The 26,253-nt window shown below is 36.6% G+C and overlaps 1 protein-coding gene across 8 annotated transcripts in view; it reads right to left on the bottom strand.

The window, feature by feature from the left end:
- Positions 1–896: 896 nt before the first annotated feature.
- The window catches only part of TDRD3 (tudor domain containing 3), a 181,628-nt gene continuing 156,271 nt past the window's right edge, over positions 897–26,253 (bottom strand). For 3 of the 8 annotated variants that reach the window (XM_030813473.1, XM_030813471.1, XM_030813476.1), the window contains 3 exons: positions 10,330–10,419; positions 7,077–7,202; positions 897–1,160 (listed from right to left, as the gene is read on the bottom strand). In XM_030813473.1, the coding sequence (XP_030669333.1) occupies positions 7,086–7,202; positions 10,330–10,419 (207 nt within the window). In that variant the 3' untranslated portion in view covers positions 897–1,160; positions 7,077–7,085. The remainder of the gene's footprint in view (positions 1,161–7,076; positions 7,203–10,329; positions 10,420–26,253) is intronic. The other 5 variants (XM_030813474.1, XM_012506988.2, XM_030813475.1 and 2 more) reach the window with 3 other exon arrangements.

Here is a 26,253-nt window from a genome sequence, read left to right as displayed (position 1 = left end):
CTCACCCCAGGCTCTGGGAGTTGCTGGAAGCCATCTTGTGGCCGCATGTGGTAGGTAGCCTGCTGTAGAATGAAGCTGGTTCTAGAGAAAGCAGAAATGAGAGATGAAAAGAATCAGTCTTTAGGCCAGGCGCGGTGGCTCACGCCTGTAATTCCAGCACTTTGGGAGGCCAAGGCAGGAGGATCACGAGCTCAGGAAATCGAGACCATCCTGGCTAACACGATGAAACCCCGTCTCTACTAAAAATACAAAAAAAATTAGCCAGGCGTGGTGGCGGGCGCTTGTAGTCCCAGCTACTCCGGAGGCTGAGGCAGAATGGCGTGAACCCAGGAGGCGGAGCTTGCAGTGAGCCGAGATTGCGCCACTGCACTCCAGCCTAGGCGACAGAGCGAGACTCAGTCTCAAAAAAGAAAAAGAATCAGTCTTTCATGACATCTCCGAGTCACTGAATTAGACCAATCCTGAAACCTACTATGCTTCTGGCAGTGAAGTGAGCCAATAAATTCCCTTTAATGTTTAAGCTGGTTTGAGATGGATTTTCTGGTACTTGCAACCAGATGCATCCTTAAAGATCCACTGCACATTTTATGAGGAAGGGAATACCTGTTTTTTAAAATTGAATTACATTTGGAAAAGCTACCAGAGTGTTATAAACAACATATTCAAGTTTTAAATACTTTTTGCCATCATATTTAGCAGGTATTACCATACTAAGAACTGCTATTTGGCTTCAGGCTGTTTTTTTAAGAAATGTGGCAAGCTGTGTCAGTTTATTCTGTAATTATAGGGGGAGGCTTCAGTATGCCGAAATTTGTATCCTATAGAAAGGCAATTAGTATGGGGTTAATACCAGATGAACAAGAAAGATAACATCAGGCAAATAAAACACACAGTAAAACAATAATAGCACAATGGTTTTATTGATGGCAGAAGAAAAATTCTTCCTTTCACTTGTAAAAGGTATTGGCTTTATTTAACTCAATATTTTTTCCCATTCTTTGTGTGAGTTGACTGTTTTTTTCCACCCTAAAATCTGCTTTTTCTTTCTTCAAATAATAATATCCACCACAGCTGCTACTTATTCTGAAGAGAAAGTGGAAGGTGGAAGGTCTTCCACCAGGATGTTTCAGTCACCGGCTCGTTTCTTCACAAAGAGTCTACTTTAAAAAGAAATGAAGAAAATGAAACTGAAGCCTCAAATTAACTTTTCCATACTTTGTCAAGATACATTTCTGCTGAAACTTATCTGTAAATGTGAAGTGTTTGTATAAATATAAATAGATCTTGACTAGAATTTTGGATACTGCTAATTTGTAAACATAATCTTTATAAAGCAATATGAAAGATGTTAAAGTACATCTCTGCCACTGTTATACCATTTATTGCGGGCATGTTGATTTCAGGAATTTGGATTAACTGAACTGTTTGTAACAGAGGATTACCGAAAACAGATGCAGTCTGCCAATGAACCACGTCTTTCCCTCTCCTAACCGCCTCCAGTTCTTCTGTGAACATCTCTGAATTGAGTTGCTCCACACAGGTGATTTATTTTGGTCTGTCACCTTCCCCTGCCTGCTCCCCACATTTATTAGGCACCACTCTAGTTAAAACCACTTTGGGTGGTGACAAGAGAAAGAGCTGAGATAAATGGCGAGAGAAGACTCGTATGCTCCAGGCCTATTTTAGCCTCATGCATGACAGCGTGCTTAGGCAGGGACTAGTGGAGTTCCTGCGGCTGCATACAAACAGCTCGTAAGTCTTGGGAAGTAAACAGTCTCCCGCTTAGAAAATAAAGAGCGTCGGGTACTATAATCCTCAACTGCTGCCTGTTCTGCTGGCATCATGGAGTTCTGTAACAGTTATCTTTATAGTGATCATTTTCCTGACTGATGCTGGACCAGATTGTCAAAAAAATTTCAACATTTAAAAATACATCTTTTAGTAGTTAAAAATGGTGTTAAAAACCAGGACTTTGAAAATAAGTTTACAGTACCCATGTAGTAGTCTATGCTTCGCTACTGGTCTTAAGGTTTCTGACTAACACGTGAAACTGGGAATACCATTCTTTCATCACACAAAGAAGAAACTGGAAGTTCCAAGTGAGTCACCGTTTATTTAACTGCTTTACACATTGAGCCTGGACCTCCATGGCAGCAGGAGCTTCCTGCTGATCTGTCTTACAAAGGCTTCCTGCACAGGTCTCTGCCATCTCTCTTTTCACAGCAGGACATGCAACTCTAACCAATGTTTGAGTGGACCAGTGCAATAGCTTCTTAGGTTCTTTCCCTCCTGGTGCTATAATCCATCCTACATCCAGCTGCAATATTTCCTAAGCTTAATTTTGATCATATCACTACTCTCTTAATCAAAAGTTCATGACAGCATCAAACACAACAAATTCAAACTCTTATGTATTTGAAGCCATGCTGTTTTCATCACCGAAACATATTTCTAACACCCATTGTTTTGGTTCATATTCTCTATTGTAGCCACTGAGAGCCACTTGCTATAGACTCTGCTTCCCTCGTTTAAACTTTCCTCTGCCTATACAGTGTCTTCAGAGGACTCCACCCCACCAGGAATGCGAAGCTTAAACTTCATATCTAAGGGCTGTTCCTACTAATCAGTATCTAGTTCCTAGGACTCCACTCATGTCAGAAACCTCTCCAAACGCACAAAGTTTTGGTTGGACTAAAGAACTGTGTATAATTTCTCTATTTTATATCTGCTCATATTTCCAAGCTGTCTTAACAGTTATGACAGTGTCCAGGAACTAGAAGTTTGGAGTTTTGGGCTCTATGTCCCCTAAAGTCTCATATCTGACTTGTCACCACTTTTTCTCAGACTTGGGCCTATTTTTCCACATGCTCCCCGAGACCTTCTCTCACCTAGCCCTGATTCCTAGGTATCTCCTGCTCTGTCATTGAAGCTGTCCTTAGTATTCAGCTCAAGTGGAATACAATTCTCTCACCACAATGAGGAAGTGTATGTGTGTGGAGGGTTGGGGGAAGGGGGTCTGTGGGGGCCTTGAAAAAAAGTTTTAGGATAATCAAAGAATGTGCAAATTACAAATCTGAAACTTTATCAAAACATACTGATTTAATAAACACTTATGAACAGCCACCATGTGTCATTCATCACCTAGTAAAGTACTCAAAACATAAAAAGAAAACCTATGACTGTGAAATTATGTTTTTTAAAGGTGATAATAGAAAGCACCTTAAGTGTTTCTCACTACCTTGATAATTTCAGATAACAAAACCTTAGAAAATTTCAGCATATATTAGAATTCATGCTTATATTTGCTGGAAGTCAAATGGCTGGCTACAATGTTTATCTTCTTTTTAGATGTTTAAGTTAATACAAACCAGGAATGAGGAAACAAATACCTTTTATCTCAAGAATATATTCCATTATGTAACAAGAGCAGAACAACTATTATTTTTGAACCTCTCATTCAAAGATAGTATATCAAAGAGATATTTCATTCTACTTCATAGTCTTTCATAACATATGCTTGAATTACAATGCAAAACTAAGTAAAATTTTCTTCAAACAAGATCACGTGTCTTATTTTTTAGGGTGAATTTTGTAGTGAGAGTTTTAAAATGATACCATCATGGCACTGTCCCCCACCAATTTTTTTTTATCGATGTCAGGAATCCAAAATATCTGCATCATATATTTCCTGTTAACAGTACAATCCAAAGAAAGCATTTTGTCAAGATGGAAGTTTTAACTCAGGGAACACAGAAAACCACTAGGATTGTGATGTTTAAGTTGATTAGGAACTGTGTGCATTGTTATTTGATATGGATAAGCTACAGTTACCATACGGTAATGGTTTACAATTTACTTTTAAGCAATATATTATTTTTCAAAGGAAATTTCCCATGGAACCCTAGTATATAAAATATATGAAAGAAACTAAAGAAGGGTTAAGGGGACTAACAGTTCCCCTCATCTGGCTGCACCCTCATTCATGTCCACTGCCTGCTCTCTACTTCTAGCTCTGCTAGATCCTACCTGCCTTCAACAGCCCTGAAGAAATTGAGTCCACTGTTAAACAATGGATGCCTTCCAGCAATGAGGGCATTGACAATCTTTGGCCACAATTTAAAACTTCGTTTTAAGCAATTAAAAAGAAATAAAATACCCTGATTTCCTTTCCTTTGGATAAATACACAGTAGTGGGATTGCTGGATCATATGGTGGTTCTATTTTCAGTTTTTTTAGGAACCACCTTACTGTTCTCCATAGTGGCTGTGCTAATTTACATCTCCACCAACAATGTAAAAGGGTTCTCCTTTCTCCACATCCTTGCTAGCATTCATTACTGCCCTTCTTTTGGATAAAAGTCATTTTAACTGAGGTAAGGTGATATCTCATTGTATTTGATTTGCATTTCTCTGATGATTAATGATGTTGAGTATTTTTTCATATACCTGTTGGCCACCTGTATGTCTTCTATTGAGAAATGCCTATGCAAGTCTTTTGCCCATTTAAAAAATCAGATTATTATTTTTTTTCTTGAGTTGTTTGAGCTTATATATTCTGGTTATTAAGCGCTTGTCAGATGGATAGTTTGAAAATATCTTCTCCCATTCTGTGGGTGGTCTCTTTGTTGACTGTTTCCTTTGCTATGCAGGATCTTTTTAACTGATGTTATTCCATTTGTTCATTTTTGTTTTGGTTGTCTGTGCTTTTGAGGTCTTACTCAAAAAGTTTTTGCCCAGACCAATGTCCTAGAGTGTTTCTCCAGAGTTGTCATCTATGAGTGTCATAGTTTCAAGTCTTAGATTTAAGTATTTAATCCATTTTGATTTTTGCTTATGATGAGAGTAGGAATCTAGTTTCATTCGTCCACATATGGATATCCACTTTTCCCAGGATCATTTATTGGAGAGACTATCATCTCTCCAATGTATGTTCTTGGCACCTATGTCAAAAATGAGTTGACCGTAAATATAGAGCTTTATTTCTGGGTTCTCCATTCTGTTCCATTGGTCTGTTTGTTTTTACGTCAGTACTATGCTATTTTGTTTACTATGGCTTTGTAGTATAATCAGAAATTAGGTAGTCTGATGCCTCCAGCTTTCTTCTTTTTGCTCAGGATAACTTTGGGCTTTCTGGGACTTTTGTGGTTCCATATAAATTTTAGAATTATTTTTTCTATTTATATGAAGGATGTCCTTAGTATTTTAATAGAGATTTCATTAAATCTGTAGATTGCTTTGGGTAGTACTGTCATTTTAACACTATCGATTCTTCTAATCCATGAACATGGAGTATCTTTTCAGTTTTTTTGTGTGTCCTCTTCAATTTCTTTTATCGATGTTTTACAGTTTTCATTGTAGAGATCTTTCACTTCTTTGGTTAAATTTATTCCTAGGTATTTTATTGCATTTGTAGCTATTGTAATTGGTATTACTTTCTTGGTTTCCTTTTCAGATTGTTTGCTGTTGAGGCTGGGCGCAGTGGCTCTCATGCCTTTAATCCCAGCACTTTGGGAGGCTGAGGCAGGCAGATTGCTTGAGCTCAGGAGTTTGAGACTAACCTGGGCAACATGGTAAAACCCCATCTCCACAAAAAATACAAAAATCAGCAAGGCATGGTGGTGTGCACCTGTGGTCCCAGCTACTAGGGAGGCTGAGATGGCAGGACGTCTTGAGCCCAGAAGGCAGAGGCTGGAGTGAGCTGAGATGGTGCCACTGCACTCCAGCCTGAGTGACAGAGCCAGACTCTGTCCCAAAAAAGAAGAAGGGTGAAAAAAAAAAAACAACTGAGGTTGACATATGGAAACAGTAGCATTTTTGTATGTTGATTTTGTATCCTGCAACTTTACTGAATTTGTTTGTCAGTTTTAATAGTTTTTTGGTAGACTCTAGGTTTTTCTAAATATAAGATCATATCCTCTGCAAACAAGAATAATTTGACTCTTCCTTTTCAATTTGGATGTTATTTTTTCCTCTTGTTTAATTGCTCTAGCTAGTACTTCTATTTTATTCAACTATGTCGAATACAAGTGGTAAAAATGGACATCTTTGTCTTGTTCCAGATCTTAGAGGAAAGGCTTGCAGTTTTTCACCTGTTCAGTATGAGTCTAGCTGTGGGTTTGCCATATATGGCAAAGCTAAGAGAGAATTCTCAGTTTTCATTCACCTTTAAAATTGATTTAATTATAAGCACACTGAGCTTATTTTATAAGTGTATGTTCTGTCTTATACAACACAACATTGCTGAAGTCCTTACATATTCTTTTGATTCTGCTTAAAGCAGACATGGGCACTAAATGACAAACCAGTTATTCCAAGCCGTAAGAAAAATACCTAGAGTCAAGAAGTAGCTCTTCTGTGACACTATGGACAGTAGGTCAGGACTGTTTACTTGATGACCTTGCATTAGGCACACAAAAAAAGCCAGTGATAAAAGGAAAAAGGTGCTACATTGGCTTGCTACAGTAATTCAGAAGTCAATTAGCATTAGACTTCCACTCTAGGCAGACTACTACTACATGAGAAGCTGAGGGTTAGAATAGATGAAAGAAATTTCTTCACTTAGGATGGCAGAACTAATTTTTAACCAGTGAAGGAACTCTGGGGAAGATAAAGATATGTCACATTCTAGGACAGTACTGCCCAGCAGAAATATCACAAGACATATGTAATTTTAAATTTTCTAGTAGCCATATTAAAAGGCATGGTGGCTCACTCCTGTAATCCCAGCACTTCGGGAGGCCGAGGCAGGTGGATCACCTGAGGTCAGGAGTTCAAGACCAGCCTGCCAACACGGTGAAACCCCATTTCTACTAAAAATACAAAAAAAAAAAAAAAAATCAGCTGGGCATGGTGGTGGATGCCTGTAATCCCAGCTACTCTGGAAGCTGAGGCAGGAGAATCACTTGAACCTGGGAGGCAGAAGTTGCAGTGAGCCGAGATCACGCCACTGCACTCCAGCCTGGGCAACAAGAGTGAAACTTCGTCTCAAAGAAAAAAAAAATCACTAATTGGACTTATATGCTTAACATGAATTTCATCTTTCTTTATATGAAAACCACTTCACAATGTTAATTTTACCTTTTCCTATTAGTTCCGAGCCCGGGGTGGTTGGTAAAACTGTTGGGTTGGCCGAGTGGATCGTCTTGGCTGACCATCACCTCCCCTACGGAACTCCAGAGTTTGATCGTAGGTGCCTTCTTCCTCCTATTTGCAAAGAGTAGTGATTTTACATGTTCAAAATGGCTCCAAGTTTCTTAAGTAAAAAAAATTTTATGGTCCCTATTTTAATAATATCTCTCTTAAGCTGCCCTGGAATTCACACATGTCAACTTTTACAACAGAGGGAGGCAAGGGGAAGGGAAAAGAAAAGAAAAGAAAAGAAAAGAAAAGAAAAAGGCAGGGATACTGCTAAAACTCTTTTGATCCTTGGTAATAGAAAAACATCGTTTATAGTGGTAAGATTAGAATTGAATTTTATTCTAGAAAAGGAAACTATTTCCAAATAATAGCAAGATCATCTCATCAAATAGCTTGACACAATGTGGTAAAAACATACAGAAAAGCAAGCATTATAATGACAATTTTCTTGAATATTTGGGCTTCTAAATGTTTCTAGGTATTTATCATGGAAAAGGGTTTTGGTAGAATAAAGAAAAGGGGTTGAAGAGCCAAAGAATGTTCACCAGCTGTCTGTCCCCATCTGATGAAATCTCCAGCACTGTTAAGAACCTTACATCTAGAGACAGAAAAAAATAATGGTTTGGAATAGGGGAGGAATACAATTTACATATAAAGAAAGCTTCATGCAAGATAGAGAGATCACCAGAGTAAGACTCAAACTATTTTATTTTTATTTGCTTTCTTACTGAGTGGGTGTATCTACCAGCTCAAGGAGTAGCATAGGGAAATTAGGATAAGCAGATTAAATAGCATAAAGAGTATAGTTAATGATAATATTTGAAAAGGACTTAGAAGCAACAAAATATAGCCAAAGCCACACTGGTTTCTTACTGAGTGCTGCCACCCTGTTATTTTAATGTTTTTGAATTAACACAGCTATGAAGTATGTGCCCTATTAGAGAGAGAAAAAATTAGCTTTCAGTTTTGCTTATGAAAAAGAAAGCATCTATTTCGCTAAGTAGGGAGTTTAAATTCCAACTGAATTATCAGAGCACAATAATTTGCATGATTTTGGAAATTAATCCTATTTTTTTCCCTTCCTTACTTTATCTTTGAATCTTCTTTCTCAAAATATTGCTTTCCTTTGACCTTATTAATAACATAGAAAAGTAAATGAAAAGACTAAGTTCTAGTCTTTAAATCTTTATAGATCCAATTACTGCAATTTTACCTAATGGAAACAAGGATGGTAAGATAATTTGGTCAAATCCTATTATTTAGCAATGATTTTTAAATTTGGCATGAACATAATTCTCATTTTAGACATCCTCCAAAGTATTCTTTAAAAAAAAAAGAACTATTATTTACACTTTATATAAAGAATATTGAAGCTTGGGAAAGCTTTGTGACTTTGCCCTAATACTTCTAAGACAGTAGTATCTTTCGGTTTTGCATTCTAACACTGCTGTTTAAATCTTTAAGTCTCAGTGTGCATGTAAAAGAAAGAAGCCAATAGCCAAAAATTAATGATCATCCTGAGGGGCCTATCATCACTGAAAGAAGAGAATGCAGAAATCTGACAATATATCAGGTATAATTAAATAACTGCCTTTTAGAGATCAACTTCCAGATGAGTTTTCCTTTCCCTATATCCCTTTCATTAACAATCAATCTCAAAATGGTTAGAAGTATCAGATATTATATCTGTAATTTAGCAAAGCAATTAAAAGTAAGAAAAATGTAAAAGTGTTCAGGAAAGAAGTTATTTTTTATTATTCTGGTCATTGTTCTGAATGATTTTCAAGTATTATAGCTAAATGTGAAAAGTAGCTATTTTAAGACAAATGACAACATTTGAAACTCTGCATATTAACTGAAAACTATGAAAATATATTTGGTACTGTAGGAGATGAAATAATTATTTCAGGAATTAGAATGGAATACTACTTTTCTCCACACTTGGCTGCAGAATTGGCTGGAGAACATCTAAAAATCTGTATTTTATTAATAAAATACACAGAGATAGGACACTGTATTTGCTGAGAGAGTGAGCTGGATTTACATAATAAAAACGACAATGCTATTTGAAAATCTATTTCTATCTATTGTGTTTAAAGAATTCACGAACTGAACTAACCAGATCCAAGTAAATGGCTTTATAGAGATGACCAACCATGAGATTTCTTTCACATAACTCATAACTTGATGTCTTTAATCCGTCTATATAAAGTAGAAGCTAAAAAAAAGTAAAAAAGATACTGACGGCCAGGCACGATGGCTCACGCCTGTAATCCCAGCACTTTGGGAGGCCGAGGCGGGCGGATCACGAGGTCAGGAGATGGAGAGCATCCTGGCTAACGCGGTGAAACCCTCTCTACTAAAAATACAAAAAATTAGCCGGGCGCGGTGGCGGGCGCCTGTAGTCCCAGCTACTCCGGAGGCCGAGGCAGGAGAATGGCGTGAACCCGGGAGGCGGAGCTTGTAGTGAGCCAAGATAGCGCCACTGCACTCCAGCCTGGGTGAAAGGGCGAGACTCAGTCTCAAAAAAAAAAAAAAAGATAGTGACAGTTTGGTTTTCAGTTCCAGTATTGTCAGAGGCACAATCTGTGCTTTTTAACTTTTAAATACTCGTCCTGCAGAGCTGTTGAGAGCAAATCTGGTTACCCATAACAATCACTTCTTATAGTATATGCCTAGTAATTTTTAGCACAGAATGGGTACTTCTTTCCTCTTTATATAACACACAGCTTGATTTAATAGATCAGTTTATTTTCAGTCATCTTTGAATGAAATTTGTACTTTATTCCTCTTCTAGCCTATCTTCTTCCTTTAGGTCTCAGTACTCTGTAAGAGATTTACAACTAAAAAAAAAATTTTAATTTCTTAGTTTACAAACATTTTTTTAAAAATCTGACACTACATTATAGCTGGCACAGTTCTGGAAGGCCATCTAATCCATCCTTCTAGATTCGACAGATGAGTCTATAAACCAAGAGAGGTGAAGTGATTTTCCCAAGTCACAGAGCTAATTAGAGGAAGAGTCCAAACCAGGGCCATTTTCTTTCTGACTCACAGGCAAGATTCTTTACAAGATCTGCAATAATTTTCATAAATGGGAACTGTCCAATGTCATCTTCACCTAAGATTCTGTGATTCAGAACCATTTTATTGGGACTCAGATTTTTGCACTAGAAAATTTTTAAAAATCTACCTGTAAGCTAGAAGCCCCCGCTTCAAGTTGTCCCGTCTTGACCAAACCAATGTATTTCTTAAATGTATTTGATTGAAGTCTCACGTCTCCCTAGAATATATAAAACCAAGCTGCACCCCAACCACCTTGGGCACATTTTTCTCAGGACCTCCTGAGGGCTGTGTCATGGGCCACGGTCACTCATATTTGACTCAGAATAAATCTCTTCAAATATTAAAAAAAGACTTTTGCTTACCTCAGCCATGTTATCAGATAGGTTTTATAAAACTAACTAATATTCAATATGAGCTCTTTTATACTAATATTTACTAGTTTATTGCTCCTTCTTAATGAAAAGATACAAAACTGCAATAATCATTGACCCCAAACATAAATGAAGTGGCATTTTGAAAACAACAAAAGACAAAAACCAATGCAAAAAGGAGATACACAACTTCATCTATAATGTGCGTTTGACAAGTTACAACTGCGTTTTTCCTGCATATCATCTTCAATCTCTCATTACTGTATACTGTATCTGGGGTGAGAACACAGACAAACTACATATTCCCCATTTATAAATGAGCCGTGTTATAAAAGTTCATCATAAATTGGTCACTTGGAACACACTTCAGAAGGAGGTATGAAACACACTTAAATAGAAGTCAGGTTCTCTGTTCCACAAATAGTAAGGTGAAATGCAGCTAAGCATACAAACCAGTCCTTTAAGTAAGGAGTTCTCAAGTAAGAGCTACTCTGCCTCAGCTGGGGGCATCAGGCAATGCCTGGAAGGAGTTGTTATATTCCCTCTAATGGGTAGAGGCCAAGGATGCTGCTAAATATCCTACAATGCACAGGACAGCCCACACAACAAAATATTATCCAGTTCCAATGCCAGCAGTGTTGAAGCTGAGAAACCCTAGGCTAGGCAAATGACACTTCTTACTCCTAAGTATCAGAGCAGCCTGGAAAAGAATTCTAACCTCAGGAACTTTGAGTTTGGAAATTTGGGACATTTCTTCTTCTGCTTCTACCCCTAAGTTGTAAATGCTGACCCAACTCTCTATGGAAATATTTTTTGGGGGGGCTCTATTTGCTGAGAATACTTAAATACTTACCTCAGCTCCAGCTATATGTTCATTTTTACTTAACTTAATGAATCGCCTTGCCTTTTTTAAAAAAAAAAATTGATACGGAGTCTTGCTCTGTCACCCAGGCTGGAGTGCAATGGCGCAATCTTGGCTCAAGGCAACCTCCGCCTTCCAGGTTCAAGTGATTCTCCCCCCTCAGCCTCCTGAGCAGCTGGGATTACAGGTACCAGCCATCATGCCCAGCTAATTTTTGTATTTTTGTAGAGATGGGGTTTCATCATGTTGTCCAGGCTGGTCTTGAACTCCTGACCTCAGGTGATCCACCCACCTTGGCTTCTCAAAGTGCCGGGATTACAGGTGTGAACCACCACGCCTAGCCCGCTTTATCTTATATTACCATTCCTTCAGCATTTTCCCAAGTCATAACCTTGTGAAGAGCCAGTGATACATTATTTGGTTGGTGGAAGTGGGAAATGGGAATGGCAATTATTCCCTTCAATGAAAAAAAAATAAAAACTTAGAAAAACTTACTACTGTCACCTAATAGCTATGTTATGTATAATTTAATAAAATTTAATCATTTGTTTCTTTTAACAGAATTTGTATAGTAGTCACAATACATACATCAGCATATGAAATTCAATGTACTCTGCAATAGTCCTTGAAATTGAGGATATTTTGAACCATGAAATGTTAATGAGTACATATCTCCTTCAGTGATTCATACATGAACCACTTATTCTATGAATTTCCAAGCCACCTTTTGCCTGAGGTGTTTAGCTTGTATTTATGGAAGTATAAACTGATTTTCATATAAAACCTAAGCAGTCATCATAAAGACAAATCTGCTTTCCCAAAACATGTAATGGACTTTAATAAGATTAAAGCTTAAAATATCTTTAAACACAAGTCTATTTTTAGATTAACTATACTAATATTCTTCTATATTAGAGTAGCTAAAAATTGAAAACTGAATCAGCTCTTCTTTTCTTTTTTTTTGGGGGGGTGCAGACTGAGTCTTGCTCTGTCACCCAGGCTGGAATGCGGTGGCACAATCTTGGCTCGCTGCAACCTCCACCTCCCAGGTTCAAGCTATTCTCCTGCCTCAGCCTCCTGAGTAGCTGGAATTACAGGCACGCACCACCAAGCCCAGATATTTTTTTTATATTTTCAGTAGAGACGGGGTTTCACCATGTTAGCCAGGCTGGTCTCAAACTCCTGATCTCAAGTGATCCACACACCTTGGCCTCTCAAAGTGCTGGGATTAGAGGCATGAGCCACTGCGCCCAGCCTCAGCTCTTATTTTCTATGAAGATTACAGACAACCTTGGTGCCCATGGGAGTCATGTATTATTATCAATACTGAACTTTACCAATTATCCTTGTTTAAAAAAAGCTCCACTTTAATATTTGTAGTTTTACTACAAACAACAACAACAACAACAACAACAAAAACCTGGGCCCATAGTAGCCTGGAACCACAGATTATAAAACAGGAAGCTTTTGTAAAGAACAGTTAGTCAAACTAAGAGGCTATCACGTGCTCAAGTAACTAGTGCAACTACTCGGGCTAGAACACAGGCCTGATTCACAAGCCCAACTGCCCCTCACTGTGGTACCTAGTAATGAGGGTAAGGAATACAGGTATCATAAATCTCAGAACTGCAGGGGAACTGGAGATAAATCTAACAGAGCAGATTTATATTTTTTTATTATTTATTTTGAGGATAAATTCAGCACTCTTGTTTCAAATGAAATCTTATGTAGAATTCCTATATAAAATATATGGGCCCAGGTTAAAGTGGGTGTTTTTACACATTTGTAAGCAGTACCCCTTTGGCTTTCTCTTCCTGACTTTCTTCAACCTCTGTAGCCCTCAAGCCACAGAAATTAAAAACCCAACCTAGTTCACCCTTTGCTACTCACTGACAACCAATTGGGTGGAGTGACTTGATTAATAAAATGAGCTAGTGGAAGAGCCAGAACTGGAATGCAGGCCTCTGGCTCTGAGTTCAGAGCCTTTCTCCCTTTGCCTTCTATCACAGAGAAAATTTAAACCCTCTACTTGACTCCTACAAATTAAATGTCTCATTTTATAATTAAAAACTCACCTCATATACCTAAATGGAAAAAACCCTCAGGTTTCATTAACATATGAGAAAATTACTATGATATATAACCAAATATAGTAAGTTTTATAACAAGATTATCTTGGTTTCTGAAGCTCTGAGTAAAACAATTCCCCTTTAGAAGAAAATATATTGGAGAATTATAGTCTCCCATCCCTCCAGAGCAGCACTAAGATAATCTCTTTTTATGTACCTCATCCAGCGCATTTTACTTAAACAAAACATTTTATGGCAGAAGAGAAAAAAATGCTAATTGAAGACAAAAGAAAAATCAGATCCAAAACCTTATTACTAAAGAACTGTTTCAAAATGCATGGCTGACATAACATAATATTTTCATTCCAGTATCATAGAAAATTTCAGGAGGACTGTGGGACATCCCATTGTGGTTCTAATCTTTTTTCTTTAAATACTATATTTTCTAAAGTTATATTAAAATTGTTTATGCTACAGGATATCATGAATCATCTGAATACCTAACTCAAGGGTTTCATTATAAGCTCTTCTTAGTAAAGCACAATCTAAACAAGACATCTAAACTTTAACATAAATGAAAAACTAATTTTTAAATGACAGTAGAAGCAAATACAGTACTATTCATCATTGTCCTTCCTCTAACATCACTAAGATCTACACATTAATATAATGTAAACAAGCCATTTTTGGCAGGTTAAGCACTTATGAAAATTCAGTGAAAACATCAAAAAGCTGCATCCATACTTTAATCAGAATATAGTACAAAAAAGACAGTAGGAGAGAAGTCACCCTTATTAAATTCCAAACGATAAAAGTTATGGATCCTCTTCCATTTGAAAACACATGAGTTTACAACTTGAAACAGAAAAATGGAGTATGAATGCTTATTCCATTGTGTGCCTGGCATTTTGCATGTTATCTTATTTAATCCTTATAATAAGGCTTTGAATTAATCTCACCATTTTATAGATGAAAAAACTAAGGCTCAGAGTACTTAGCTCAAAGTTGTGTAAATGGCCATGCTTCAGTGAGACCTTTAGGCTGTACATCTGAAGTTCTTTTCATTGCATCATACAGTATGTATTTCCATTTCTTGCTTCACATAGTTTTCCATCAGGAACTTTTTTCTACAGTCAATGTTATACCTGAATTTTTTCTGCTTTATTGAGGTATCGACACACAGGAATCATACATATTTAAGATGTACAACTTAATGCTTTGATATATGTATACACTGTGAAATAATTACAATTAAGGTTAACATATCCATCACCTCACAGTTTCCATTTTCTTTCTTCTTTCTCTGTTTTTGTGGAAAAGAACACAAGATCTACCTTGTTAGCAAATTTCAAGCATACAATACACTACTGTTAATTGTAGTCACTGTTTTGTACATTAAGTCTTCAGAACCCATTCATCTGGCATAACTGAAACTTCGTAACCTTTGACCAACATCTCCTCATTTCCCTCACCCTTTGCTCCTGGCAACCACCATACTACTCTGTTTCTATGAGTCTGACTATTTTAGATTCCACATATAAGTGAGAACATGTAGTGTTTGTCTTTCTGTGTCTGGCTTATTTTATTTAGCACAATATCCTCCAAGTTCTATGGTTAATTTTAACTAAATGGATGGCTTCGGCCCTGAAGCTACTATAAACATCATGTAATGGTTATTGTCTTTGTTGAAATAGTATAGTTAAGTACAAGAACGAATATATAATTTTTAAAAATGTGTACCTCTCTGAAACCCATTGCTAAAGATTAAATAGATTCCAAAAGCTTGTCCAGAAATCAGAGTAGGGAACATATTTCTGCTCCAAAACGTGTCAGTTGGCTCAAAGATTTCCTTGAGAGATACTGTATCACAGCATTGGCATGTAAGAGCTCAACCTCTTAAGTCAGATCTGAGTCTGGGTTTAGATTCTACCACATCATAGGCATGTTACTTATCTTTTCTACATTTTCGTTTTCTCATACAGATTATAGTAATGACCTCAGAGGTTTATCAGGAGAATTCTATGAGAAATACCTAAAAAGGGCTTCACAAATAGGCAGTGTTAGCTATTAGTCTCAATCAAATAACTCTAAGTTAACAAAATATACTTCTATCCAAAACACATGAGTTTGTTTACCCACTTCAATTAAACTAAATAGACTGATAGATTTTGCTGAAAATCAGGAACTTAGCTTGTTGTAAGTGTATTCTTCAAATTGCTTTCAACAGAAAAAAAAAAAAAAGCAAAAATGTCTTTGGAAAAAAATGAAAGAGCCAATGCAAGAAGAAAGGTTCTTGCCACCAGCTTAACTTTTATTTCTTCAGAGGTTCAAAAACTATTCACAAAAACTAATAATTTCAAATAATTCATTTTATTGTTACCATTTTTTTTGTTTTGGGGAGAGGTAGGGTGGCCTCTTACTCTTCTTTTTTAATGTATAAAGAAAAAAGGGCAAATAGAACAAAAGGAGGAAAGAAATTAGCAAAGGACATTACTGAAAATGATCAATCAAAAGTTACAGACACTCTATAAAATCTGAGTATTTTAAGATAAAGCAAAAAATAAATTAACTTGATTAACTTCTTTGAACATCTTGCCTTTAGCCTACACCCTTAAAATTTTAAGATATCCCATAAAAAGAAACCAGTTAGAAACAACATTTTAAAGGTAGAAGTAGAGCAATTATGATTAATAATGAAAAATGCATATGCCTATCTATGCCTATTGATATGTTTTCAGGTCAATGCCTGTAAATTATTTTTGCAAAAGCAACTACTTTCCCAAATATGCTGAGTATGTTTTAGAATATTTTATGGTTAAGACATATGAGCACTAATCACAAGTGGTTAACTATTTCACTCTCTCATAGTTTATGTCATTTTTACATCTTAAATTGGTAGGCTAATATAAGATGAGTTAATGAATTCTTTCTCTGAGAGCAATGATTATATAATAATGCCAGAATGCTTTTAATGCTAAAACAGGCCAATGTATTTTATATATGTGACTGGCCAACAATACAAACAGATACAGTATGCCATGGACACCTATAATACAGATTTTTAAAAATCAGAAAAAAAGGGTCGGGTGCAGTGGCTCACGCCAGTAATCTCAGCACTTTGGGAGGGTGAGGTGGGCAGACGATGAGGTCAAGAGATCAAGACCATCCTGGCCAACACAGTGAAACCCCGTCTCTACTTAAAATACAAAAATTAGCTGGGCGTGGTGACACGTGCCTGTAGTCCCAGCTACTCGGGAGGCTGAGGCAGGAGAATCACTTGAACCCGGGAGGTGGAGGTTGCAGTGAGCTGAGATTACACACTGCACTCCAGCCTGGTGACAGAGCAAGACTCTGTCTCAAAAAAAAAAAAAAAAATCAGAAAAAAAAATCCTTTATGCCAAATTGATAAAATATAGGCCAGATCGATGCCACAAAAAAGTACTAAAACTTGGGATGGTAGGAGAGATAATTATAAGAAATGCTTGATATAATTGTAAGAAAAAATTTTCATACCAAATGATACAAAAATAGTTGTTTGCTGATGTTTTCACCCTCTTAATGAGAGTTAAGAAATATAAAAATGACAGGAAAAGAATGAAAAATTTAAGCCTTAAAGCAGGCAGGGCCCAATGTACCAAACACCATTATCACATTTAACTCCCTATTCATGTCCAACAACCCATAGTTTGTTATTTCTCTTCAGTGAAATATAAAGAAAACTATGGTTTACAAACCTTTATCAATTATCAGGCTGAGTACTAAAGCTATAGTTTCAGAAATGTGAGGTACTCCAGGAGTCACTGCTCTGATCTTCCCTTTAGCACAAAATTCATCCATGGCATTTCACACAAATGGCTCTGCCTCTTGCAAATAACTCTGGTGAAGGGAGCTCTGTCTTCCTCAGGCAGCCAACTCCATTGCTTTGCATCCTTCACTAGAAAGTGCAAATCTAAACTTCAGGAACTACTTTTTTTTTTTTTTTTTGAGACAGAGTTTCGCTCTTGTTGCCCAAGCTGGAGTGCGATGGCACAATCTCGGCTCACCGCAACCTCCGCCTCCTGGGTTCAAGCGATTCTCCTGCCTCAGCCTCCTGAGTAAACTCTTGACCTCAGGTGATCCGCCCACCTCAGCCTCCTAAAGTGTTGGGATTACAGGCGTGAGCACCCGGCCTCTGGAACTTCTATTTACATTTTCTTAAGTCTGTTTCCTTTGCTATATGAAAGATATTATTTAAAAATAAATATTCTACTTCTCCTTATTCTATTAATAAGAATTCTTGGTCAAATACCATTATTTCCAGAATCTCCATCATCTTGATCATCTTTTCCTTTATACATTTTCGTAGTTACCATTCTGCATTAACATAGTACTAAGAATAACATTCCAAGTATGGCTTACTTGGAACACAATGCTATTATTTCTCATGAAGGTACTCTATTAGGCAATATATAAATCTATTAGGCAATCTGATATCTAATCTTGCTTTAATATTTTTAGTAGGTGCTCAATTACTGGTCACTCATATTGTGCTTGCCATCAAATGAAATGCTTACAATCTATTCCCAGATCTATTTTATTCTAAATTTGTAGAGAATTATTTTCCCAACCTAAATCCAAAGTTTTAAATTTAAGTATAGTTAAAGTCCATGTGTTAATGAAAGATATTATTTTGGCACAGTATTATTGTTGGTATATTCTGAAATTAACTATGTAATATTACATCAGGTATTTCTGAAAAGTTATTTTGGTGACTTGTCAGCCTTTATTTTTACAAACTGAGTGGAAGTTAGAAGACTACCATCTAAAAGGGTAACATCTAAATGGGTAGTTGAAATGCACCTTAATCTTGAACCAAGATCCTATTGAATTTTAGAAGACAATAAAGATAGTCTTAGTGTAAAATTAAGTTCTTTTAGCAATGGAATAATAGGTTAAAAGAAATAGGTTCGTTTCTTTTTTCCTACCCTATGTAAAATACTTCTATCACCTTGAAAAGTACCAGCTGATCCCTCTAACCACTACATTTTCTGTTCTCACCCTTATAGTTTGTGAGAACTAAGATTGAATGGACTAAATGATACTCATCAGAACAATTTATCACATATTAAGAACCAATTAATATGCTAAACATTTTTATAAACATTATTTCATTAAATTCATACAAAAATTCTCAAGTAGGTTTGTATCATTTACCTCCATTTACAGATAAAGTGAAGGTTCATGCTCTATGGTGTCACCAAGTCCTAAACCTGACTATCAGCTCTGCAACTTACTAGCTCAAAGATTTTAGGCAAGTTACTTAACAGCTCTGAACCTATATTTGTAGTTTTCCTAGTGTGTAAAGTAAACATATTAATATTTGTTTTATAAAGATCCTGTAGATATTAAATCAGTTAATGTACATCAAGAGTTATACATGGTGTCGAGCACACAATAAGCATTCCAATGGTAATCATGTTTTGAAACTCTAATCCTCACATTATCAACCATTTATACTACTTTACCTCAGTAAGTTAGTAGAGAATATATCATCTTGTTATATAAATGCTGATTTTGCACAATATGCTTAAATGTATGAATTTTTGCTTACATTGAGATTTCAAAAGGTTCAACATATTAGTAATTAGCTTTCTTTCAAAAAGAATTATTCTCTTTCCAAGCTTAGAAAACCTTCTCGGTCATTTTTGATGGTAGTATGGTTGAAGGAAGAAAAGGTATCCCCAAGATTTTCTACAAGAGCAATAAGAAAGATGAACTTACTTCTGTCAACTTAGGTAAAGGAAAATTGGATGACATGAATCACCTGATTCAACTAGGACAACTAGATATATTACATTTTGGTGTAATGATTCTATTTCTAGGTTTATTGAAATTCATAAACCGTATTTTAGTAACCGTAATTCCACATCTGAAACATCTGAGATGTCCAACAGAGGCTGGGGGAACTGATTACAATCTGGAGAGTAACTTGCTTATCATCTTACACAAAGGAAGAACATAATAAATGTATGATCATATCAAATATGTGTTATATTCTTCTCATTCAAGAATGAAGCTATTTCTCCTTTGCCATTCAGCCGTAGCTGAAACAGTGACAGCAAGAACAAGTTAGGAAACCACGAAGTCTCTGTATTAGAGTCACATATTTTCTTGGTTTTTTCAAATAGTATCTTCCTGAAAAGTATTAAGACAATCAACCTTTTAAAAATTCTAAGTTTATCCATGAGATTATTTAAAGTGTGCCCCTTTGTTGTGCCCCTGCCCCCAATGTAAATTGTTTATTTAAAAAGTAGAGCAAATAGATCCTCCGGACAAAGAGAAAGGTACACTGGAGTATCAATGATGATGTCTATATTGTAAAGCAATGTGTAAGACTGGAGATTATTAATTAAGGCTCAAAGAAAAATAAAAAAGACTAGGAAAGTTCAAGTTATTCTAACAGTGTTGATAAGCTGCATTCTTCAGAGTACAAAATGCATGATACAATAGTCAAATTCATTTTCATTATCTTTGAATAAGGGCATGACAGTCTTTTAAAAGCTGCTCTGAAGTGAGGAGGAAAAGCCTGTCCAGGGTTAAACACTAATTTATGCAAAACCCAGGTTTTGACAAGAATCCTGTCAATGTCAACCAGCAGGTACACTGACAGCAGGACTGGCTGAAAAGCTCTGTGCCAGAGCTAAAACGAAAATCACTGATTTATGAAGGCTGTTACAAACTGTAGGATTTCAAAAGTCTGAAGGAAAATGGTTTTCATAAAGAAAAACTTGAAATCTTTATAACTTTGCAACCAATATTGTTATCTTAAAGGAGCATGGTTCTTTCATTCTGTGAGAAAAACTAGTTTACTTTAAAAAGAGTTGTAGATTTTTATATTAAATCTACATTTTAAGATTTCTAATATAAAACCTCATTATATTAGTAACATTGTGATATAGTTTGACTCTGTGTCCCCACCAAAATCTTTTCCCAAATTGTATTCCCCACATGTCAATGGAGGGACCTGATGGGAGGTGATTGGATCATGGGGTTGGTTTCCCCCATGCTGTTCTCATGATAGTGAGTGAGTTCTCGTGAGAGCTGATGGTTTTAGCAGTTCCCCTTTTGCCCTCTCTACTGCCACCTTGTGAAGAAGGTGCTTGCTTCTCCTTTGCCTTCTGCCATGATTTTAAGTTTCCAGAGATCTCTCCAGCCATGCAGAATCGTGAGTCAATTAAACCTCTTTTTTTTTATTTAAAAAAAAATAAATTACCCAGTCTCAGGTAGTATCTCTACAGCAGTGTAAGAATGGACTAATACAGAGAATTGTTACCAGCAGAGTGGGGTACTGCTATAAAGATAACCTGAAAATGTGGAAGCAACTTTGGAACTGGGTAACAGGTGGAGGATACAACAGTTTGGAGGGCTCAGAAGAATACAGGAGGATGTGGGAAAGTTTGGAACTTCCTAGAGACTTCTTGAATGGTGTTGACCAAAATGCTGATAGTGAATGATGATTTAGGGTATCTGGCTGAAGAAATTTCTAAGCAGCAAAGCATTCAAGAGGTGACCTGGCTTACCCCGAAAGCATTCAGTGATCTACATTTACAAAGATATGGTTTGAAATTGGAATTTATGTTTAAAAGGGAAGCAGAGCATAAAGGTTTGGAAAATTTGCAGTGTGAGCATGGGGTAGAAAAGAAAAACCCATTTTCTGGGGAAGAGTTCAAGCCAGCTGCAGAAATTTGCATAAGTAACTTGTTAACAGCCAAGACAATGGGGAAAATGTCACTAGGCCATTTCAGAGATCTTTGAGACAGCCCCTTCCATCATAGGCCCAAAGGCCTGGGAGGCAAAAATGGTTTGTGGCTGGAGGGCCTTGCTGCTCTGTGCAGCCCCAGAACTTGGTGTCCTGCATCCCAGCCACCCCAGCTCCAGCCATGGCTAAAAAGATGCAACTTGGGCTGTGGCTTCAAAGGGTGCAAGACCAAAGCCTTAGCGGCTTCCAAGCGGTGTTGGTCCTACAAGTGCACAGAAGACAAGAGTTGAGCTTTGGGAGCCTCCACTTAGATTTCAGAGGATGTATGGGAAAGCCTGGATATCCAGGCAGAAGTCTGCTTCAGGGACAGAGCCCTCATGGAGAACCTCTACTAGGGCAATTCAGAGGGGAAATGTGGGGCTGGAGCCCACACACAGAGTCCCCACTGGGGCACTGCCTAGTGAAGCTGTGAGAAAAAGGCCACCATCCTCTGGACCCCAGAATGGTAGATCCACCTATAGCTTGCACCGTGTGCTTGGAAAAGCCACAGGCACTCAACGCCAGCCTGTGAAAGCAGTCATAAGGGCTGTACCCTGCAGAGCCACAGGGGCAGAGCTGCTCAAGGCCTTAGGAGCCTACCCCTTGCATTAGCATGCCCTGGATGTAAGACATGGAGTCAAAGGAGATTATTTTGGAGCTGTAAAATTTCCTGAGTGCCCTGCCAGGTTTCAGACTTGCATGGGGCCTGTGGCCCCTTTGTTTTGGCTGATTTCTCCCATTTGGAATAGGAACATTTACCCAATGCCTGTACCTCCATTATATCTTGAAAGTAACTAAGTTGCTTTTGATTTTACAGGCTCAAAGGCAGATGGGACTTGCCTTGTCTCAGATGAGACTTTTGACTTGGAATTTTAAGTTAATGCTGGAATGAGTTAAGACTTTGGGGAACTGTTGGGAAGGCATGATTGGTTTTGAAATATGAAAAGGATACGAGATTTGGGAGAAGCCAGGGGCGGAAAGATATGGTTTGGCTCTGTGTCCCCACCCAAATCTCATCTCAAATTGTAATCCCCATATGTAGAGGGAGAGAACTGGCGGGACGTGAGTGAATCATGGGGACGGTTTCCCCCATGCTGTTCTCATGATAGCGAGTGAGTTCTCAGGGGAACTGATGGTTTTAAAAGTGTTTGCTGTTCCTCATTCACTGTCTTTCCTGCTGCCTCGTGAAGAAGGTGCTTGTTTCTCCTTCGCCTTTTACCATATTGTAAGTTTCCTGAGGCCTCCCCAGCTATGCAGAACTGTGAGTCAATTAAACCTCTTCTTAAAATAAGTTACGCAGTCTCAGGTAGTATCCTTATGTTGATAGCAGTGTGAAAATGGACTAACACACATTGAAACAGAAAAGAAAAAAAAAAAGGAAAAGGAATTAGTCTAAAGAAAAGGGTGGTGCAAAGAAGCAGTTTGGGTTTACTTCCTAGAGAGGTAATTTGGAATGGATACTCAACTCCTGATCTGGAAATTTCAATCAGTGGCTGCTGCTGCAATTAAGGGGCAACAAGCATTACTTTCAGGAGGTGAACAATAAAAGAGACTGTTCTTTCCAAAGCCTTAAATGAAAACAAGAGAAATGGAACCAGCATTAACAACCTGTGTGCCTAGCATTTCAATCATCCAATGACCTAACAAAATGTTTACTGAATAATTCTTATGTTCCTCACAATAATCCTGTGAGGTTACGTGTTTTTATAGGTATTTTCCGTAGAAGAAAACAAAACTAAATTATATCTTTCCCAAGGTATGTGGACTCTAAAATTCATGCTCTTTCCACATATCCCAGTGGATACAGAGCCTAGAGAAGAGAATTAGACTGACCACATTAAACTCTTAAAGGTTTATATAAGTAGACCAAAAGGAAGGGCTTTCCATCTCACTTGCATTTTAAATACATAATGAAATTAGTAAAACAAAGTAGATATAATTTACACGCTACAGTTCTTACTGTCAAACACAAATTATCCACAATACTTTCTACTCTCAACAGACAGAAAGAGCTATCCTGAAATGGCTGCAGTATCCATAAGCAGCTCCTATACTTAAATGAATTAATGTAAGTAAAAGAGCTTAGAATAATGTCTGGTACAAAGTTGCGTGTTCAATAGTTCAATAAAGTGAGCTATTACTATTACTTCACAAATGTAAAGTTTTATTTTTTATAATGCCAGGTAACAACATAAACAGTTTTTCTTTTATTGGTTTGGGTCAAGCAATTTGACTATTGTATCCCAGTGAGTTCACCTAACACAAAATGCGAAACTAGCTCTTAACTGGCACTTTACAAAGTGATTTTACAATTCATCTGGATTACTTGACTAATGTAATACTAAAAAGAGACTAAGAATCTTGTCATTCACAAAATGTTCATTTTTCTTCCAATGAAGAAAGGAACCCAGAGGCAATCTATTTACTAAGACAAATCCTACCAGCTTATCAAATACAGTCATCATTTTTATAAAATTCATGCAAGTTAAAGTTTTTCCCTCTCTTCGTATCTACAGACACGGAGGATTAACTCCTCCAAGAACATGACTATTGAGAAGAAAAGTGTAATAAAGCAGTAAAATTCACTAATTCAAATATTTTCACACCAAATTCTTCACATTACTGCATGTTCCAAGACATTTATCCTCAAAGCTTAGATGAATACAAATAATTCTGTTCTGTATACTTTATTGGCAAGTTCCTAAATTTACCAAAGAATTTATCACTAGAATACATTTTTCAAATGGGATTTCATCAATTTCATAATTTGATAAACCTCATAGTATTGTGTTTCTTCATTTAATGAGTGTTATAACATGCAGTGGCATAAACTTTGAAACAGACTATTTTTCTAAGCTCTCTCTACTCTTAGTGACACACTATAAATTGTTTAGGTTCTTTTTCGAACATTTACCAATATTTTGGCATGGTACCAATTAGAAAGAGATCAAGTGTTCATGATGCAGGCATACTATTCAATGCCACAACAAGATTATTATATGGTAGTTTACAAATTAATTATATTATCATAAGAGTATGTTCTTAATAGGATTACTTGGTTTCCTATTTGGATTTTGTTTTATAATTCCACAGCTAGTAGTGGACAACACTTTATAACTGTCATGAAAAAAAATACGATGAGCACTAAAAAAATTTTTTCTCATTTAAAAGTGTGTTGCATGTTACAAAAATCTCTTTTCATAAAATGGTCAATAATAGACAGATAAGTCAATAGGTAAAGCCTCATGAGATTAAACAAAAGTTTAAACAAAATTATTTTCTACCTTTTCTTACTTTCTTTACTGAGATAAGCCCCCAAAGGAAAAATTTAGTAAATATCACAACTTTTTAAACACTGATATCTCTGTCCACATGCAATACACGTGCACACACACGTGTCTTAGAATGCTCAAGTATATAATTAACATTTCAATCTATTTAATATATTAATATCTGGCATAAAGATGAGCTCTAGAAGGCCTGAAACATTGTCAATATTTTTAGGATTATATTAATGTTACCAGCAGAAGCTAAAACCAGCTTTATAGGGCATTTTCCAATACTGAATTTTGCTGACATCCTAGAGCAATAATATAGTCACTATGATGACACAGATTTTCAAATGGCAGATTCTTAATGAGAATCTCTACTGAAAATGGGCTGAGGGGTTAACTGTTACCAAACTTTTCTTGCAGCTAGAAACTAATAATGATCTGTCACAACATGTTTCTATTTTAATTTTGTTTCCTTTTACTTTTTAAAAGTAAAATGTAATCCAAAATTACAGAACATTTATAAAATTGAATACACATACCCAGAGACTTGACTCCAAAACAACCACTACCTTGAGTGTCTTCTCATTCAAGCTATAAATTGCTTTTAATCACTTATACATATTTCTCATACAGCCTTTGTCATGATCTTTTTTATCACAGCTATATAATAGTTCATCCAGCAGATGAATGACAATTTACCATTCTCCTACTGTTGGATGCTTAAGTAGCTTCTGGTTTTTCACTACCATGATAATCCTACAATGATAATCTCCCAGCAATTAGCTTTTTTCTTCTACTATTTCCCTATGAGACATTAGCAACTATGGGATTACTGGTTTAAAAGTTATGAACATTTTTAAGTGTTGGGAAAAAATAATCAAAAGGATCATACTAATTTTCAGCACCATCAGCAATGTATAAGAGTACCCATATCACTGCATCCTTGCCAGCATAAGTATTATAATTTCATTTTTTCCACTAATTGGTAAATTTAAAAGTGTATTTTACGTTTCAATTTGCATTTGATTTCTACCATATTTTCTTCTAATTTTTAGTTATGAAAGATGACATTGCTACTTCAGCAAGAAACCATATTGAGCAGAAGTGAATGGTTCAAGGCTTAAAAAAAATTAAAAAAATCTTTAATAATGTTAATCTAATCATGATATGAGTAATTTTTATTATGCTCCACGGTAATTAGGCATTAATGGCAAGCGGCTCATGTAAGTGGCTATTATTACTACTATTTACAGGTAGTCAGACCAAGCATTCTGAGATTGCTGGAGAGGATTGGAACAAGTAGAGCGACAAGCTCTTCTTATGCCCTCATAAAAATCCCTTGATCAGAACCCAGGTGTGATCCAGAAGGCAAGTTCTCTTTCTTCCTTAGCTGCAAGCACCCTCTATAAACTGAGCACCCAATGAAGATAGCATTTTAAGTTTAGTTTGGCTGAGGGTGGGTTAGGACTTAATTTCTGAGAAGCTGAGGCAAATCAGATAATACTCAAAGCACTGACCAAATAGCCACCAGATTGCTTATCTCTTTTCTCTACTATACTCCTCAGGTTAAGCTTTCAGTGGGACCTCTGAAGAACTTTTAATTCTGAACTATTTCCATTTCCTTTCCCACAGAGAAAATGAATGGACTAGAGGCACATTTATATAACCATTTTCCCAGTCAACCTTACTAACAGATG

Source organism: Nomascus leucogenys, chromosome 5 (assembly GCF_006542625.1).
Source record: "Nomascus leucogenys isolate Asia chromosome 5, Asia_NLE_v1, whole genome shotgun sequence".
Lineage (NCBI taxonomy): Eukaryota > Metazoa > Chordata > Mammalia > Primates > Hylobatidae > Nomascus > Nomascus leucogenys.
Note: the sequence above shows the minus strand (reverse complement) of the source record. Positions and strands in the feature narration are given on the sequence as shown.